The sequence below is a fragment of the Cygnus olor genome, chromosome 1 (genome assembly GCF_009769625.2).
Source record: "Cygnus olor isolate bCygOlo1 chromosome 1, bCygOlo1.pri.v2, whole genome shotgun sequence".
Taxonomy (NCBI): domain Eukaryota; kingdom Metazoa; phylum Chordata; class Aves; order Anseriformes; family Anatidae; genus Cygnus; species Cygnus olor.
The window spans coordinates 3,570,551-3,588,845 of NC_049169.1; the positions used below are offsets into that span (position 1 = coordinate 3,570,551).

General features: G+C 41.7%; 1 protein-coding gene across 1 annotated transcript in view; it reads right to left on the minus strand.

The window, feature by feature from the left end:
- MKLN1 (muskelin 1) overlaps positions 1 to 18,295 on the minus strand; it is a 94,319-nt gene that overhangs the window by 32,767 nt on the left and 43,257 nt on the right. The window contains exon 9 of the mRNA XM_040546282.1: positions 11,695 to 11,807. Coding sequence (XP_040402216.1) covers positions 11,695 to 11,807 — 113 coding nt within the window. The remainder of the gene's footprint in view (positions 1 to 11,694; positions 11,808 to 18,295) is intronic.

The window sequence follows — 18,295 nt, forward strand, 5'->3', positions numbered from 1 at the left end:
CCCAAACATCTGTGGTACTAGAGACAGTTTCACCTGCACGCTGATGAACACAAGAGAAGATTAAACAAGCTCAAGTCATCTTGAGCAGAGCAGAAGGCAAATAATTTTGACTAGCTTGCATTTACCTGGCTATCCCAAGCAGTAACAGGTCAATGCAAGACTTTTCATTAAGTAATTTGTCTTTAAATGTAGTTTCATTGAACTCTCTTCAAAAGTTGCTAGCACACAGGATCTACATTTTTTGCAAACGAAGCTTCAGGAACTGATGGGCTGATTTAGCAGAGGTCTTACTTTCCCAGCAGAGCACATCTAGTTATAACAGGCTCTAGTAAGTCACATCCAGGAACAGCGCCGAAACGATCTGAACAAATACTGCCTTTAGGAACTCTTCCCAGTTCTCATCATGACGCTCCTGGCATGCACACTGCAGAAACCACACGTGAAAGAAGCTTGTGACTAGGCTAAGTCCTTATTCAGACGGCAAACAATGAGTTACGCCGCTTCAGCCGGTCCCTCCATTTATGCCAAGGCCGTGGGGGCAATAATAAAGCATTAGCATATCACATTTCAAACCTACGGGACACCGAGCAACACCAAGTTCGGGCACTTTGGTCTCTGTGCAGCTCAATAAGCGGCCGCTCGGAGCTAAGACTAACCTGAACAAAGTGGCCCTCTGCCACCCAGCACCAGTACAATTAGCGCAGCATAATGACGGCGAGGACAGATTAAACGGTAGGCACCATTCTGAAGGGGTGCCAAGTGCCAAGCTCCTGTTCCCTACTCTAATACTCCTCAAGCAGGCTGGGCTCGACTGCAACTCCTCCAGTCTCTAAAATAGAGACAAACCACCTGGAGAAGGATTTGGGTAGGGAAGGGAACAGCATGTCTAGCTAGGAGTCCCTAAGACAGCCTGGCAATCCTTTAAGTGCCCGGGTTACAACCGAGGCCAAATGGGATTTTTGGGTTTCGTCAGTCCTCCACGAAATTCAATTGTGCAACGCCAAGCGAATACACAGTATACTTTATGAAAAGCCTTCTCAACATGCTAAGCCACTTTATAAAATCTAATTAGAGCTTTCTTCATTTAACTTGCAAATGCTGAAAGCAATTATCCCACTTAAGGACTAACTTACAAAACGTTTTCAAAAAGCAACACAACGGCACGGAGAAACAACGCTGCCTCCTTAGAATAATTGATTTGTTCCTATGCAGGAGAGAAAGGACTGGGACTCCTCAGGGTAGGGTCTGCTCAAATAACTATTTATGCCAGAACCACCATGCATCATCTTAGCAACAGCATCCTGGCATGCTCTGCTAAGGCACAAACATGATAGCTTTTATTTTTCTGTTTCGTGTTTGAAATAAATGTCCTACAAACCCGCCTGAACATGAACAGGACTGCGGGAAGCCACCTCCACTGCCCACCCCCCGAACAAAAAAACTCAGGGAGTTTGGCTTCTTTCGGTTATCATAACCTTTTGCAAATAAAGGGTTTTCGGTTGCAAGAAAATCTGTTTTATTCAGACCGATCCAGATGAAAAACCTCAGGAGCGAGCCTGGACCCCGTTCAAGAGTCAGGGAAATAAAAACAAAGAACAGCTGACTAATTCTCCCTTCTTGGTGCTTTAAAAGACTGAATGGAATGCGAACATTGCCTCCAGTATAAAGTTCAAAAATAAGCGTCATGAGGTAAATGCTCTTGTCCTAAAGCAAACTGGGACGAGGACATATAAAGACACAAACAACCTACTTTGTTTCCCGTTCTGAGAGCAGGCTGTCATGCAACAAATAGTCCCTCCTGCCTACACACAACTGCAGAGATTAATTGGGCTCATTTTCCAGTTTCAGCGTGCATTTCGGCAGATGCAGAGGATAAGCCATTTCCTCCTCCCCCAGCACCACCCCCAAAAAAAGGAGAAAGTTCTCCACGATCGTGAAAATAAAAGGAATTGCATGTTATCCCTGGCATTCAATCAAGTCTATACGCTTCTTAAGATTGCTAGTGCTTTAACAATGCCGGTGTTCAGGTAACACGTACTCCCTAAATGTTTAATCTAAGCAGTAGCTCTAAAGGATTTGCTTTACTTTAGAAGAGCACTGAATTCAGAAAGAGAAACAGCTACAGCCATACAAAAGAAATGCAAAACAAAAAAACCCCTCACCCCTTAGTTGCTCACAGAGGGCATTTTAAGTTCCTCATAACTTCAGATGCCAGAAACCTATCAAAAGAATAAATCCAGTGCTTTTTATGGTAACACAGGGCATCTGCATTGCCCATCAGCCCAAAACACAAGATAAAGTGAGTGGAGGCTGACGCATTGCTCTGAACGCCCGTACCATGACCAAGCACGTGCCACCAGTGCCAAGTCACGCAGCAGAGCCCAGCACACGCGTGGCTCTATGGGTGGGTGCTGTCTGCAAAGGTTCCTATAGGGTGCGAGAGCCTCCCACAAACAGCACACCCCAGCCACCCTTCCCCACTCCGTACGATGGCAGAAATCAGTGCTAGGTCTCATTTCACGTCCATGACTTGACAGCTCCGTCACTAGACTCAAAAACCAACCTTGAAACTTTGCTTCAAGTGAAGCAAAGGATTAAACTGGGATCTCAAATGTTTAGGAGCACAAAAGCCTAGCTCCAAAAAAAAAAAAAAATCCTGGATGTTCAACGTGCACTCCATTCGTTCAATTATTCTGCAGGTTTGCCTTAAGCAAAAGCTTTAAGTAGCAATGAAGCTAACAGCTACGCTAGGTTGGCTGCCACTCATCTTCATTTTAACCTTAAGATACTCTTGCCCCTATTTATAGGGGACAACGGATATTCCTTACTTACTTTTATAGTTGCTGTGCCAGCTATAAAGAAGATTCTTTGAGAGTACATGAGTTACATATGTTCTGCCAATAAATATTTTGGGAAATCTATTAAGTGGATCAGAACCTGGCTAAGAAGCACAATACTTAAAACTCTGACCAGTGTTGGGAAGAGATGGATCTACATCACACTTCACACAAAGTAAAGTTTGTTATGACAAATATTAGGCTTGGATATCAGCAAGATTCTGACAAGTATTTGCAAATAGCTGGCTATTAATAAATCTCGTCTCAGCTAAGAAAAGGAAGCTATCCGTCAGTCAGACAGTTGACATAGTATTTGAGCTATGGCTAATCTGCTTACGAGTACCCTCCTATAGCAATGCAACTAAATAGATTTAGTTGCAAAGTCCTTTCTGGGCATCTGACTCAGACATGATGGAGCAGATTAAAGTCAGAGGCAGCTTTTAGCACACCGTTTTGATTCATCTGTTCTGCTCACTTTAGATGGGAAAAAAAAATTAAACAGGATTAAGCTTTTTTTCCTGAAGCATGTACACATTTGGGATAGTCAGTGCTGAGATTACACAGCCTCAAGCTAAACGTTCCCTAAAGAGACTTTCTTTGCTTAAAGCACAATTAAGCGCTCCCGTGTTCTATTTTTGAAAGGCGGTTCAATGAGCTTATAAATCAAATGATTAAGCTCAGAGATGCGCGGCATGACCCTTAAAACAGGGGTGAGTGGGATTTGGTGACCCATGGGCAGGCCAACCCTTCCTGCCCTGCGTAAGAATTGACTCAGGCTGCCTGCTCCATCCCGCGGGGATCAGCGCAGGTTCATTACAGCACGGATGAGCACGGAGGCTCAGTGCAGCACAGGAACGTTGCTATGAAAATGAGCAGAGGCTCGTGTTCTCCTCCCATGAAATTACCTGTTAAAAATTAGTCTCTCGGCAGGCCCGCTTGAAGAAATAACTAATGGCAGGGTGTTTTCAGAAAGTGAATGAACTGGCACGCGACCTATCTGCTTCCGATGAACCCCAATTAATCCAACTCTGAAGAAAGAAAACGTGCCCTATAAATTGGCTCATGGATTATCCGAAGCACTGATATCCTGTTTTGACAGCTGTATTTGGTGGGTTTACCTACTGCGCAGAACAACTTTGGCAACCTTCAGCAGCAACACTGCCCATGCAGGGAGCCATGGTCCTGGGTCAATCTGAGCAGCGTGCTCTCACCTGGCTCGCTCACATGCCCAACTATCAGCAAGGACTTCCAGCACTGCATAACTTCATGTTACAGCAAACCGAGCCATCTTATGACCAAGAGAATTTCTAGGAAAGTTAAAAAGTGAAAAGGAAAAAAAAACAAATCCAAGCACGCAAAGAACAGGCAATAATAATTCTTTCATTTCTACGAAGCAGGTTGCAGGAACACATGAAAGTCTTGCTTAAGCTTCAGTTACAGTCAAAAATGTTATCCAGCCTACGTGATTCAGCTTACAAGTGCAAACAGGTGAAGGAAGCAATACCTTTCTATAAAACAACCTTGCAATGGAAGGACACTACATTACTGTACTACTCCTAACAAAAGGCACAATTTATCTGCAAACCAAGCGCTACTCGTAGTGGTGAAATGTGAGTAGTAAAAATTGCAGTTTATTAAATTTTAACAAGCAAATTGTAGGTTTGTTACACATTATCTGCTCAGCTTTGCTTTCAGTAACACTGATGAAATAAAACAGACGACCCACCAGAGAACCAGAGCTTTCACCAGCTCTGAGAGCCGGGCCCTCAGGACAACATCCCTGTGTGCCGAATTTCACTAACCCCATTAACAATTGCAGGATGTTGAATGAGGTCATTTCAAAACACATCCTAAGTTCACGCTGTCCTCTCATTACCAGTAACAAAGGTTTGCAAAAAGAAAGTCCGGCCAAGGGAAGGATTCTTCTGTAGATGCAAATTACTCAGCTGAGCAGCAGACCCACAGGCTGGGAGGCTGAAGATCCTTTAACCAGTCATTTACCGACTCTTTAACCAAAAGTATGTGAGAAGTGTCACGGTTTCCCCCCATTTACAAGGGCATAGCAGGGCTAGAAATAAGGGGTTTGCTCTTATTATAATTATCTTTGAAAAGCTGGTGATAGATCAATATGAACTTGTCAGTCTAAGTAGTTTATGACAGCCACAGGCTCTCAGACGTTTCTGAGAAAGTGAAGACAGTCTTAAGGAGAGGACAAAAGAGTAGTTCGTACCTAGAGGTGTTAAAACGTCACTAAAGTGGCTGTATCATTTTCCCCTCGGGCTAACCCATGGCTATGAGATTGCCTTTCAAGGGATACAGGTACTAAGTAGAGTTCAACAGTGAACAGATGAAGCCTCCATTATAGCAACATGCAAAGAAATATACATATAAAACAGAATATTTATGTAAAAATTTTAAAAAAAGTATTTATGTAAAAAACAGCACTGTGGAGATGGCAATGCCTTCTTTTGAACTAAGTGACAGATGAGTAAAGATGCAGCTTGTGAAATTTTTGTTTATATCACCTTCCAGCTCTTCTCAGAGCACAATTTGGTTTTCCAGCTGCAGGAATGCATCAATTACCACTGAGGGCAGCACACCGCTAGTCTCTGCTCTGTCACTGCTTCAGGAACAAGGTTTCTTCAATTCCTTCTACTAACCATACTGAACTCTTTCAAGTCCAAAAGCTCAACATACCCATGTGCTATCCTTTCAGCCAGTATTTGCTCTACAGACAGTCCAGAAAGCTTGAGTCCTAATCTATAATAATTCTGCCTGGTGACAGAAATATGCCCATTCTTAGCAGCAAGAACCACAAAAATCTACCAGATTTTCAAATGTGTAATTATCCAGACAATTTAGCTAAGGATGTGTCTGTGATGCTACTTGAGAACGTTTCCCCTGTGTTACCACACTGGGATAAAAACTGATGTTTCTTTAGAGATTCCTGTGTTTGTACAGCTTGAGGAGTGTTAATGTAATGGAAGCCTCTCCCAGGCTGCTAGCTGAAATAAGAGTACTCCCAAGGCAAAGTTGACTGGTGTATGAAGTTACTTTCATCTTGTTGGCAAGAGAGTACACTTACCTCCCACCTTCTGCCCCTACCTTCCTCTGTTTCTTTAAAATCATTTTTTAAATCATTTTTTCCCCACGCAGTCAGTGGGAAACACAGGGTTCCACGGGTTCCAGCGGGCTTTTGTCTTACAGCTGCGAATTTTAGTGTCATTAAAACCCAAAAGGATGTAAATCAACGTTTCTTAAGATCAATATCCTTCGCTTTACTAAGTCCTTACCTGAAAGTTCTGTAATACTTAAAGCAGTTTAAAAACGCGTAATCTTCCCCAAGACGCATTCCCTAGCACATCTCTGCATAGTGCCTCATCTGCAATTCACAAGGGACTGGATGATGCAACACCTTCCTAATACAGCCATAAAAGTAAAATTCCAGATAAGGGAATCAGCCCAGTAAGCCCATTGTAAGGTAGTCAACGTGGTGGGCTTTGTTTTGTTTTTAACCAGAGCACAAATGCCACAGATCAACTATTCACGAGACATTACTCCAAGGTATAAAAGTAGTTCTTCGCTTTGCAAGCCACAAACTTTGCAACTGAAGGCTTCATGATGCTTTGGAAGTCCACGTATAATCTGAAGACTGGCACAGGCAAGCCCCAAGACTGCCAAAATTTCGCAGCCTTCAGAACACCGTGCATAATGCATTTATTTAAGTACTCCCTTCTCTACGAGACCGGCTTCAAAATCCAAAAGGGACCTCCACACATGAAACATCTGGTGTTAGGAATAACTCAAGTTTGGCTGGTTTTCTGTACTTTTTGCATGCTGGAAGCAAGAACTACAGGCACTTAGCAATGGAACTGAATACCTTAAGACTCCGAGCTGTTTTAAATTAAGGATTATCTTTTGTTTTTTAAAAAATGCCAGTTAAAAGACAAATAAATAAGAACTAAGAGGACAGAGCTCTTAGCCACACATGCTTGCATAAACAAAAAGTTACCTTTAAAAGCTGAAAACGTTTAAAAATTCTGAAAATAAGATACTCTTCAATAGGGTCTTTTTGTTTTAAGCTACCTATGTGGAAAGCAGTGGAGAAGCCAGTCAGACGTATCTAAAAGTTTCTCTAACATTTAGGGGAATGAATACAGGCTAGAACATTTTTATATCATTATCCTTCTATGCAGGGGGGAAGAAATAAAACAGGAATATTTAGGATCAGCCTAGAATACGTTTCATTGGGTTCACTTCAGCATCTGCCTTCTTCGTCCCTAATTTTGTAGGCATTTACACTATTTAGGAAGTTGGCTCAGAGGTATATCTGCAGGATCCAAGTTTCTATTGCAGGCTTTTTGGGACAGCTGCTTTCTCCCTATGTGCTCTTGTGGTACCAGGCATCTCGTACAACTGAGCATCTGTACAACTGGAACTACTCGGATATGGCAGATTCGGTGCATTAGATCTCAAGTCCATAAACATTACAGTATTCAAAACAGAAAATCCTCAAGTTACTCAAAGCATCTTCCAAACTACATCACCATCTGCAAGAAAGAGTCAATATTTGAGACTAGTTCAAGTTCTACACTTCAAAACAGCAGAGAGTAAAAGCTTTACATGGATGAACTGACGTATTTGAGCATCACCCCACTCCATAAAAAAAAAAAAATCAGGTGTCAGAAACATTTACAAATGCATAAAATGCTTGTGTGGTAATATGACATCGGAAACTTTGGGTAAATCAACTATGTCAACAAACGTAAAGCAATGCATCCATACACCATAAAAAATTTAACTGGAAATACAATAGCAGATGAAATTCACCCTGGCTCTCACTACCCTAAGATCTTTCTACGTTTGTCAGCTTTTACTGTCAGTATCCCGGAAAAGCATTTGATGTTAGCAGCAAATTGTCACCTTACCATATGCCGATTTTCTAGATCACTTTGAACCTACTGAACAGCAGGCACCTGTTGACCTCCGCTTTCCTTCATTGTGAGAAATGATTTCTCCTCTTAACCAATTAACCCATGAAAAGACCTTGTCTGCTACCTAAGAGTCTTAGGAATGAAACACTTAAAAGTTTGGGAAATACAGTGTCACCTAAACCATTTACACAATTTCCATGTCCTTCACAGAGCTTGTGCATGAGCCTAAGAAAGCCAAAATGCGGATGAGTCAGCATACCATGCCCGACAAACTACTACTATGCACAATAAAAATGTTTGAAGGAAGAACCTTCATCTCTTCTGATGTCTAGGAAGTACTGAAACGAGGCACAGGAATACTAGTGAAATAAAAAATGTCTACTATCATGCTTCTAGATTCTCGTTTATCAAATCTCCAAAGCCATAAACATCTCTTAGCATTATGATCCCGTAAGTCCACATAACTAGTAATTTACTCCAAATTATCCAAATTAAATTTTTCCTACCTATCCACTTAAACTGCTCTCCTGTACCGACTTTCACTAAATTACCCTTTCCAAAAGAAAGTTACTGCTTAGAAACTAGAAATATTAGACACCAAAACATGCAAGTTAAGTTTCCCTATTAATTGACACTGGCCTAGGACCAAAATGCCCAAAGAATGACAATGTTTGTTTTCTCAAAGCTATTTATTCTCAAATCCTGAAAAGGTCTACTAATCTACAACCACTAACAAACCCTGGAGACAACAGCATTTGTCAGAACATTCCACTCAGTTCAGAGGACAAGCTCTTAAAGGCTCTTAGGCTTCATGTATTTTGGCCATGCCTCGTGCCAACTGATTTGTAGAGCTGTTGCATGCCCAAGCACTCCAAGGAGGAGACAGAAGTTGTGGGGCCAGTTAAAAGGTCACGGTGTACCTCCCTTGGAAGGATGCAGTCGTGGAGGAGGAGGACTTGACAAGGACTGCAGGAGCCTTGCTGGCTCCATACACTGGAGGGATGGTGGGGAAGGTCAAATTCAGGTCCATTTGTCCATCGGCAACAGTGATGTGTATACTGCTGATTCAACCCAACACCACACTTGAGTCCTTAACACTTATTTTAAAAAAAGAAAAAAAGAACGTGGGTGATCAGTTCTTCCAGTAGTGCTGTGAGCATTTTTCCAACATAACGGCTATGGAAAATTAGCATTGGTAGTTGAACTGTTAAAAATCACAAATGCAATTTAAGGTGACAAACAAACATTTCTCCAACTCGCTAGCAAATTCTGAAAAAGAGCATCAACACGCTTTACTAAAAGGTCACCACAAGCTTTGTAGCACAATGCCAAGGGGAAGACAACGATAATCTGGCATCACAACAGAAGCTATCAGTTCCTTTAGCCCAAAATGTTGCTCTGTGTTACCCTTAAGACGATGCTGGGTAAGATGCAACTTTTACCGTATTATGCTCTTGTCCAAGCTTAATTATTCAGTGGCTAATTTAACCAGTGTCACTGATTAATTAGAACAAAAAAAAAAAAAAGCAAGACACAGAACAAGCACAACATAACACAAAAACAAAACTAAGTTCTACTGGAATCTACATGGAATATTTTCAGAAATTCCATGTCAACAGACATTTCCTTTTAGCAAATTGTTTGTGAACAGTTGATGTTCCTATTAGAGAAACATCTGGAGTCTTTGTTTTTGAATTTACTTCTCCATTTGAGATTGACCTTTTCATTTCTAAATCAAGTTTTATCCAGACCTAATTAAAAAAAAAAAATACCGCTGGACTGCTGTAAGTGCTAGCAGGAGCCAGTTCACAGTACTTCAGTAAGCCACCAAAATCCTGGACTATGCCTCAGTAGTCCGCCTTCAGACATCTACTGAAGACTATATCCACACCTAAAACCCTTCTGGAACTCCATTTCTAAATCCACATGCTTTCCTTCCACTTTCCTCTATGAAGTATGTCTCTTTTTCAAAGTTACTCATACATTCAATTCAATCTTCCTTTTCCTTAATTCTCCTACCTTGCTTCCTCTCAGTCCAAGACCCTTCCATCTTCCACTTGAGTTTCTGGACCTGCCATCGCACTCCTAATTTTTTTTCCTTCCAAAATTTGTCTACTCCATAGCTGCCCTTTTTTGTATTCCTTCGTTCCCATCCCAGCATTACCCTGCTAGAGTCAGGCATGAGGAACTTGGAGAAAACATACGCTGCTTTTGGCACTGCTTGATGCCTTGCATCCCAGCCAGGCCTCCCAAGCTCTACAGAAGCTCAACCGGATAAGAAAGGATCCCAGCAAAAAAACAAAATGAATCCCTTAAAGAAACACCAGAACTACCCACCCTGGTATGGGCAGGAAGAAAGCACGGTCACCCCTTTAGACAGGAAGGCCCTATTACATTGCGTCCCGAGACAAACGTACACACTAGGTAGGTACACAAAGCAAGAAGGAAAGTAAAAGAAGAGACAGTTAAAATTGGTTTTGTTCGTTTTTAATATTGCTGGTTCTTTATTTTCTGGAGCAAAAGAAGGTCTAGCTTTATCCTAATCTCTTTTGTCAACATGTGGTAAAGTCCCAGTTTCCTCGTAATTATGTCACACACAGCCTTTGTTATCCTAGGGATGTTACCCGTTAGGTAAACGGTGAGAACTTTTCTTCAAGTGAAACTCACAGCTCCAGATGTAAACAGAGGCAACACAAGCCCAGCCTACACCGCTGGACCCCGAAAGACCAAATCCAACTTGAGCATCTTATCACTAAACAAGCAAGGAGCCACGAGAATTACAAAGCTGTGAGCAGTGATGAAAAGAGTAAAAGAAAATTTACTCACAAGGACATGAAACATAAGGACAATTTTACCTTTATACAGCACTATTAAGATAGATACTAGAACATCACATTCAGTTTTGTTATAGCCCATTTTGTAAAGGATGTTGAAAACAGTACGTGCGTGACAAACAGGTTTGAAGGCTAGGGAAGTGCCTTACTGAGAGAATTTCAGCTCATGCTATTTGTCCTACTTGATTACAACCTCTAAACACCTTTGCCAGGAAAAAAAATGGCAATATTCAAGTGTTATTTAATCTAGCGCAGAAGCTCATAAAATAAGCTAGTGACGAGAACGTGGAAAAATTCAAATCAGAAGACATGTTTATGCCTTTTTCAAATAGTTGGGGAAATCAACTCCTAAATTTATCTGTCAGAAAGTAGTGGGATCTCAAACTTCTCAGACCTTCAGGAAAAGTCTGCATGAATTTCCTTAAGTTATGCTCTGACAAACAAGTAACGAACTTGGAACACAATAACCACAGGAAATTTTAACATTTCACAGTATATAGTAATGTGAATTACATGAGCCAAAGGTTCTGCACTTTTTTTTGTTACCTCCTATAACCCAAGCTACATTAATTTCAGAGGTTTCATACGTCAAGTAGCAAGCAAAAGAGGCCAAGGAAAACGGCTTGAATGCCACAAAAACTCTTAGGATTGTGTGGCCTCTGGCAGTTACCCTCTGTTCTCTTAATTTCTATCTCATAGTTGTCTATTTCTACTTACATTTTTGACAGAAGATAAAAAAGAATTTCTTTTTGAAGCTCAGAACCAGCATCAGGTCTGAAATGTTTATTCAGCAGTCTGGTTGTTCAGTCCTATCAAATTATTAAACTCATGTTTTAATAACTGAGCTGATTTTGGTTGATCAGTCTGCTCTTGAGAAATAATGATTACTGGAGGGGAAAGGCTCAACACTTCAAATTCACATCCATTTCACGTTTTCCCAGGGTAAGCATTTCAAAAGTCTTCAAAACTTTATGGTCTGAATTTCGTGGTTCTTTCAGCACACTATATATCAATACGAGCACTTCAGAAGCATGGTATTTTTCTGTAAAATAACGCATATATTATTATCAGAATGGATGTAGAACTTACCTCTTTCTCAGTATCTCTGGATATACAAGTCCACTGGTTTTCCTTCACGCTATATGCCCAAAAGTCAGCCAGGTCTTGAGTTCCATCCCAGCCACCAAACAAATAAACAGTTTCTAACAGAAAACAAAAACGAAGAACATGTTATTTTTTTTTTATTTTAAATAAAGAGAATACCTTTAAACAGGTTAATACCTACGAAACGCTTGTGACAAATAGACTGTAGGTCTTAATGATCATCAGAAAAAAAAAGTGAAACCAATTCTTACAAAGCACCGTTCCTCTTTGAATGGAACCAGTCACCAGGACAGAAAGTAAAAACTGTCGAAAGTGTCAATTTTTAGTAATGGAAGTTTTCAGGACTGATATACTGCCAACTCGTGAGGAATCATTTTCTATTTCTGCTTTTACTTACAAGTCAATCAAATCCACAGCTTTCTGATTAAAACTCAAGACAGGCAAATTAACAGTATTTAACATTTTGGATGCCATGCGTTATTAGTCTTTGTCAGTGAAGTCGCAGTTTGGTCCCTGATTGATGCAAAACCTATAGCAAAAGACGACTTCTGAGAGAACAGCCACAAAGCTTTTCTTTTTAGTCAATCCCTTATAAAGGAAAATTTACTTCAACTATAAAATCCTCTTCAAGGGGAATAGCTTGCATAATGTAATTTACCTGATGCCACAAAAGCCTGCCAGTAGAACAGTAACAGACGTAATTCAACGTTCCAAGCCCATCCTTGGAGCACGTTACCTTAAACTCATAACCACTCCAAGCACACCAAGTTCAAAGGCTTCCCTGACTTGCTGATCAAACTAGATGAAGCCCCGAACATGGGAAGCATCTAAGAAGTCTCTGTTCTGACATCAAGAGATGACTAAACCACTTCCACTACTGAAACTTCACTATCTGGTCTCGAATACTAAAAATACCGCATTTTCAGACTGCATTAAGACCCAACATGCAACCAAGCCCAAGAAGAACAAGCCACTGAAGACTTGCGGAGCTTTGAAAAACTCCTTTAAAATCCACAAGCCAGTTCTATTATGAAGGTAACGGCCAATTTTTAATCCAACACCAATTAAAGAGCAGAGCTAGAAGTGCGATTATAAAACGGGAATAGTCCCTGACCCTCACCTACCATCAGGATAGTGGTCATCACCATGGAAAGGTTACCCTGGTTCATTAACTTTAATTACCCTTCCTCCTGGACTCAGGGCTCCCAGTGTTCCCTGCAAAGAGCAGGTCCCTTTGTGCGCATAAATTCTCACAGCTCACAAAACCCACATTACCACAACAGCTTCATTGATAGCCGAGGAAAATAAAAGATTTGGCACCAGCTAAGTATCCTACTGGGGCCTTGCCAAAATGTCATGCCTGCCTGCAAAGGCTTTGTCGTCTCAGATGAAATTTAATAGCAAACCTGAATGAATTTCATGAAAACTCAGATTTTCAGTTACCTAAACCAAGCTGGCAGAACTAAGTGGCATGTAAGCACCAAAAAAGGAGAAGAATCGTATAGTTATAGGGTGAACCGTGAGCATCCACAGAATCCAAGAACAACATGAGTGTACATGGAACTGCGTACCAAATTTATTTTTCACCTTGATATAAAAACACAGTCCAGATGAAGAAAGGCTCCATCACTACCTAGACCCAGAACGACTATCATTGGGAATCTTATTACAGAATTACATATGGTTTTATAGCAAGTTCCTGTAGTTTTACAGGAACATTTCTTAATATATAAATTCATCTGCTGCTGGTAATGCCAGGTAAATACTTTTTCTGAAGTTCATAACTGTTCTCCTGAAGTATAAGGAAAAATTAGTGTTTTTTTTTCTTTCCCCTCCAAAACAAAATTTGAACTTTAATCTGTTCCACAACCAGTATCATACCTCCCACTCTATTTTTCAAGTTGGGTTTTGTGGGAGGATAATCATTCACTTTTCAAGCAAATCACCCACCAGGACGGACTCAGAGTACACGTCCAGTATTCCCATGCATTTCCACAACATCTCAACAACATATCAGCACATGCTCAAAGAGGAGCGCTGACAAGGAATATAGTATAAACTTGGAGGCAGCTGGAGTGTGAAGCTTGAGGGGAAACAGCAGTCTCCCATCGATGTAATTATTTCTACTTCAGTAGCACTAGGGAACTCAAGATGCAAGCAGGGCATCCCTCTCTGGAAGAGAAGAGACTCTTCCTCGTACCCAAGCGCTATGTAACACAGAAATATTGATATTGCTTTATTAAAGCAAGCCTCTCTTCTGCTTTAAAGACAGACTGGAAGAATTTTCAGATCTACATGCAAGGCAACAAGAACAACATGAAAGCAGTTACATCTACCCGAAGCTTTTACCAGTTCTCCTCCAGCATCTTAGCCTTATCTCCTGCACATTCCTTGTTGAGCAAAAATCCAACACTTTGAATTAAATACGTTCGATGAAAATTTCTCAACTGCTTGTTCAGTCAGAAATGTTTCTGGAGTGTCTGAATTCTTCTCTCTCCATACTCCCCAAAAGACTGGAAGGTACTGGAGCAATCTTCAAAGTATCAGAGAAAATAACGTATTTCCTGACGGCCTCTCTGCAAGTTCCATTTTTCAGAAGAGTACATTATGAAGCCTTCTCCAATACCTGTTAAATCCCCAAAACCCTGGGGAAGCTTCAGTTGAGGCCAAGGCCGGCTTTTCCAACTTCTCTTGACTCTGTCTTCACTGCATGGTGAAATCCTTGGTGGGATTCTGGCACAGCAAGTCTTTCTACCAGGATGTAACATGGCAAATTGCTAACATCAGGCTGGTGAAAGATGTTTGGTCTACTGCAGCATCCCTGTTTTATCAGGGCAATGAACACACTACCACCCTGGTGATTCTTTAACTAAACAATTTGGTCAAATGGTATTTCCATGTGCCTGCTAGAACAGTCCTCCACAGGTTCAAAATTATTTCATATGCGAAGACCCCTGGGAGTCACCTAGTTCAAGAATCCTCTCCCCAACCCCTCAAAGTAGAGCAGGATGCACAGGGACATATTCAGCTATGCTCCAAGGATGATATTTCAGAATATTTGGACCCCCGCTCCAATTACCGACCATCTTCATTATGATTTTTTTTTTGTACCATCTAACTGGAATTTCCCTTACTGCAATCTGTGTCCGCTGCCCCTCATCCTATCCCTGCACACCCACAAAATGAATGTCCATCTCCTCCACACTCTTCCACCACCTAGTTGAAAAAAAAATGTAAGTTCTCCCCTGAGCCTTTTCTTCCACAAGCAGAAACAAACCAGCTCCCTGAGCATCTCCTCGTACATCAGGTGCTCCAACCCCAACCATCCTTTGACTGGACTGAGTTTCTGGAGGTCACCACCTTTATTGTACCACAGCACTCCATAGGCAGCCACACAAGTACCACATAGAGGGACATCATCGTGCCCCAACCTGCTGGTCCTGCTTCTGCTAAGCCTCCCACAGAAGGCTGGCCTTCATCGCCACAAGGATACCCTGCAGATTGGCATTCAGCTGTCTACAGCCCTGAAAAGCTGCTCGCCACCCAGTCGTTACATCCCAGCTTCAGGATTCTGTATTTACCTTGGCTGAACCTCCTACGGCTTCTGTCAGCTCTCTCCTCCAGCCCCCCTGATTACAGTCCCGTCCTCCAGTTTATCAGCTGCTCCCTCCGTGGTTTGCTGTCACCCCAAACTTGCCGAGGGTGCACTTGAGAATCAGTGTTCCTAGGTCTGGAGGAGGACTTGTCTCAGGAAAGCTGCGTGCAAGGCACCTGAAAAGCCTTCCACTAAAGGATGGCACCTCCTGCAGTAAGCACAGCTTTAGATATCTGCAAGCTGCACATGTTGTAAGGGAGCACTCAGAGCACAAGTGCACCACTTGGAACGGGTGCCCAGGGAGGTGGTGGAGTCATTGTCCCTGGGGGTGTTCAAGGAAAGGTTGGACGTGGTCCTTAGGGACAGGGTTTGGTGGGTGATATTGGTGGTAGGGTGATGGTTGGACCGGATGATCTTGAAGGTCTTTTCCAACCTTAATGATTCCGTGATTCTATCACACCACTACGTTTCTGAATTGCTGTTCAGTCCAGATGGTGGCTGGATGCATTTTTTTCAGGCTCAGGCTGGTCTGGGTAGGCATACAACGCAGACAAAGTCTTCTCAAACACAAAAGCCCCATGAAGTTGAGTAACCTCCAGGATGCAGCAGCTGTTTGTGTTTCAGAGCTTAGAAGCCATCTGTGTTTTGTTTCAGAGATCTCTTCATCTTGTACACAAGTCCTGTCTTTAAATAAAATATCTTATGGATAGCAGTGTTTTCCTCAGGCAAAACAGCATCTTTTCTCGTGTCTGCTGCTTTCACTTCATCTTTTTCATCTCTCCGTGCTTCTTTTGGGCCAGTCTCACCATTTCCATGTAGACCATGGGCATACCGTGCCCACCGTTTTCAATCTCCCACTGTTCCCAGCCTACAGATTTCTTTTCACTTATCTAACATAATGAAGCGAGCAGAATTCCTCACAAAGGGAAAGGGGAAATAATGTACGTCTGAAATCACAAATTAGTTTCACTTCAGAGACTGAACAGAGGTAGCACAAACACTGATAAAGATCGCTTCACTAATATTTTCCTTCAGAAAATGTTTCAGTTGCCATAGCTAGGAGAAATGCAGACCAAAGTCATACTGGTTGCTTAGCTATTACTTCTAACAGGCTAGTCAGAAAACATACGGAGGCTTTATCTAAATGAAATAAAGATGAACCTTGAAAAAAATTAGAATATATCATGGAAGAGTCTCTTAAATAGAATAACTTTCGTACTAGTTTATTTTCTTTTCAAATCCTAAAAACATCATTCTGTTACCCAAACAAATTACATGGCCTTAGGGACTACACTATCATTCATATAAAATTATACTTGCTCTACAAGTGAGGAGGAAAAAATCCACTTTACCTATGGAATTATAAACCAGACATCCAAAATCCAGTATAGATATTCCTCTAAAATACGGACGGTGTTCCTTAAAGCCTGAATGGGGCAGTCTGCTTACCCATTCCCACCTTCTTCCAGAGTCAGGCTTGACATTTCATAACACATCATATCTGAACTACAGAAAGGCCTGAGGGGGCATAATCAATGTTGTGATAATCAAGGTACAATGCTAGACAGACACCTAGACCTTTTTCCAAAACTGCATTCAGGCAGTCATTCTATCAGCACTTAATGCATCTGTAAAGCACTGTGCTATACAAGCCTGCCCTTTAGTACTTGGGTATTTCACCAGGACCTACATAAATTGGAGGTTTTCATGACAGACATCCAGCTCACTTAACACAGAACGCCCTTGTGCAGCTTCAGGGTTGTTTTCGCTTTTGGTGTTTTGGGGATGCTTTTTTGTTTAGGGCTGTGACTACCCTAACACCTCTCCTTCCTCGTAAAAGAGTGCAGGAAACTCTCCAGCCTCCTATAGAGAGCTACACGAGGCATGTGCTTTGCAGGCAAAGCAGAAGCATAAATCTTCTGTTTTCATTTACATCCTAGAGCCTTAATGTACACACCAGCGGTTTCCAACTGTAACTAGGAATGCCTCTTTATAAACGTTTCTCTATAGGCATACCAAGAACAACTTCCTAATTCCACCACCCAGGGTCATTCCAGTCTGAGCGCTAATGCAAACAAAAGCCTGGAAAAAATTGTGAGAATTAATGATTACCACATTTTTGACATGGGACAATAACAAGCTGCAGTCTCAGTTCCGCATCTGAAAATGCCTGTGCCCTCATTTCCATATGCTACGGAGGTTTTTCAAAGCACAAAGAACACTGTGCTTATTCCAAGACAGCTGCAGCAAGTATTAAGTGCGTGAACATCAGACAGAAACGAGCTACACCACCACAAGTCACCGTTTGCCAGCAGAGATGCTGTAACCGCTCTTTTAGTTACTTTCAGCCTCCCCTAACTGGAAGATAAGACACGCTAAAAGGCACTTTAGGCGAAGTTCAACTATTTTCTGTCTGAAACTTAGAGCATAAACAAGAGTTCACGGTGACTCAACTGGCTATCAGTAACTCGAGATGTAACTCAACTACTTACAAGCCCATATCCCTATCCTGACACTAACACGTGCATCCAGCAGGCTCGGTACTATACAAAACTTAATAAAAATAAACGTTTGTTATCGTAATCAGTAGCAACTGGCTAATATCTCCTTGAGGTTAATCAAAAAGCAGAACCTTCTGCAGTTATATCCAGAGCTACAGCAGGGCTTGACACTGGAGATTAAAGTTTGCTTCCCAAGCTTTTTCTATGTGATATGAAACATCAGAACCTCCTTATGAGTCTGATTTTGTTGAGTTTGCTTCCAAAAGATTAAAGTCGAGGAAAATAGTCATTTTTGAAAGGACTTCCCCAATCTAATGAGGAATGCAAAGTGAACTCCCAAAAACCTCAGAATACAGCTCAACAAGCGTGTGGGTAAGGAAGGGACGATGTCTTTGAGTGTGCTGCTGCTCCTTTTTCCGTTAATACTAGATTTGCTCAAGACTGGCCAGGGAGACCAGCTCCAGTCTGCAAAACACATCCTGACATAGCT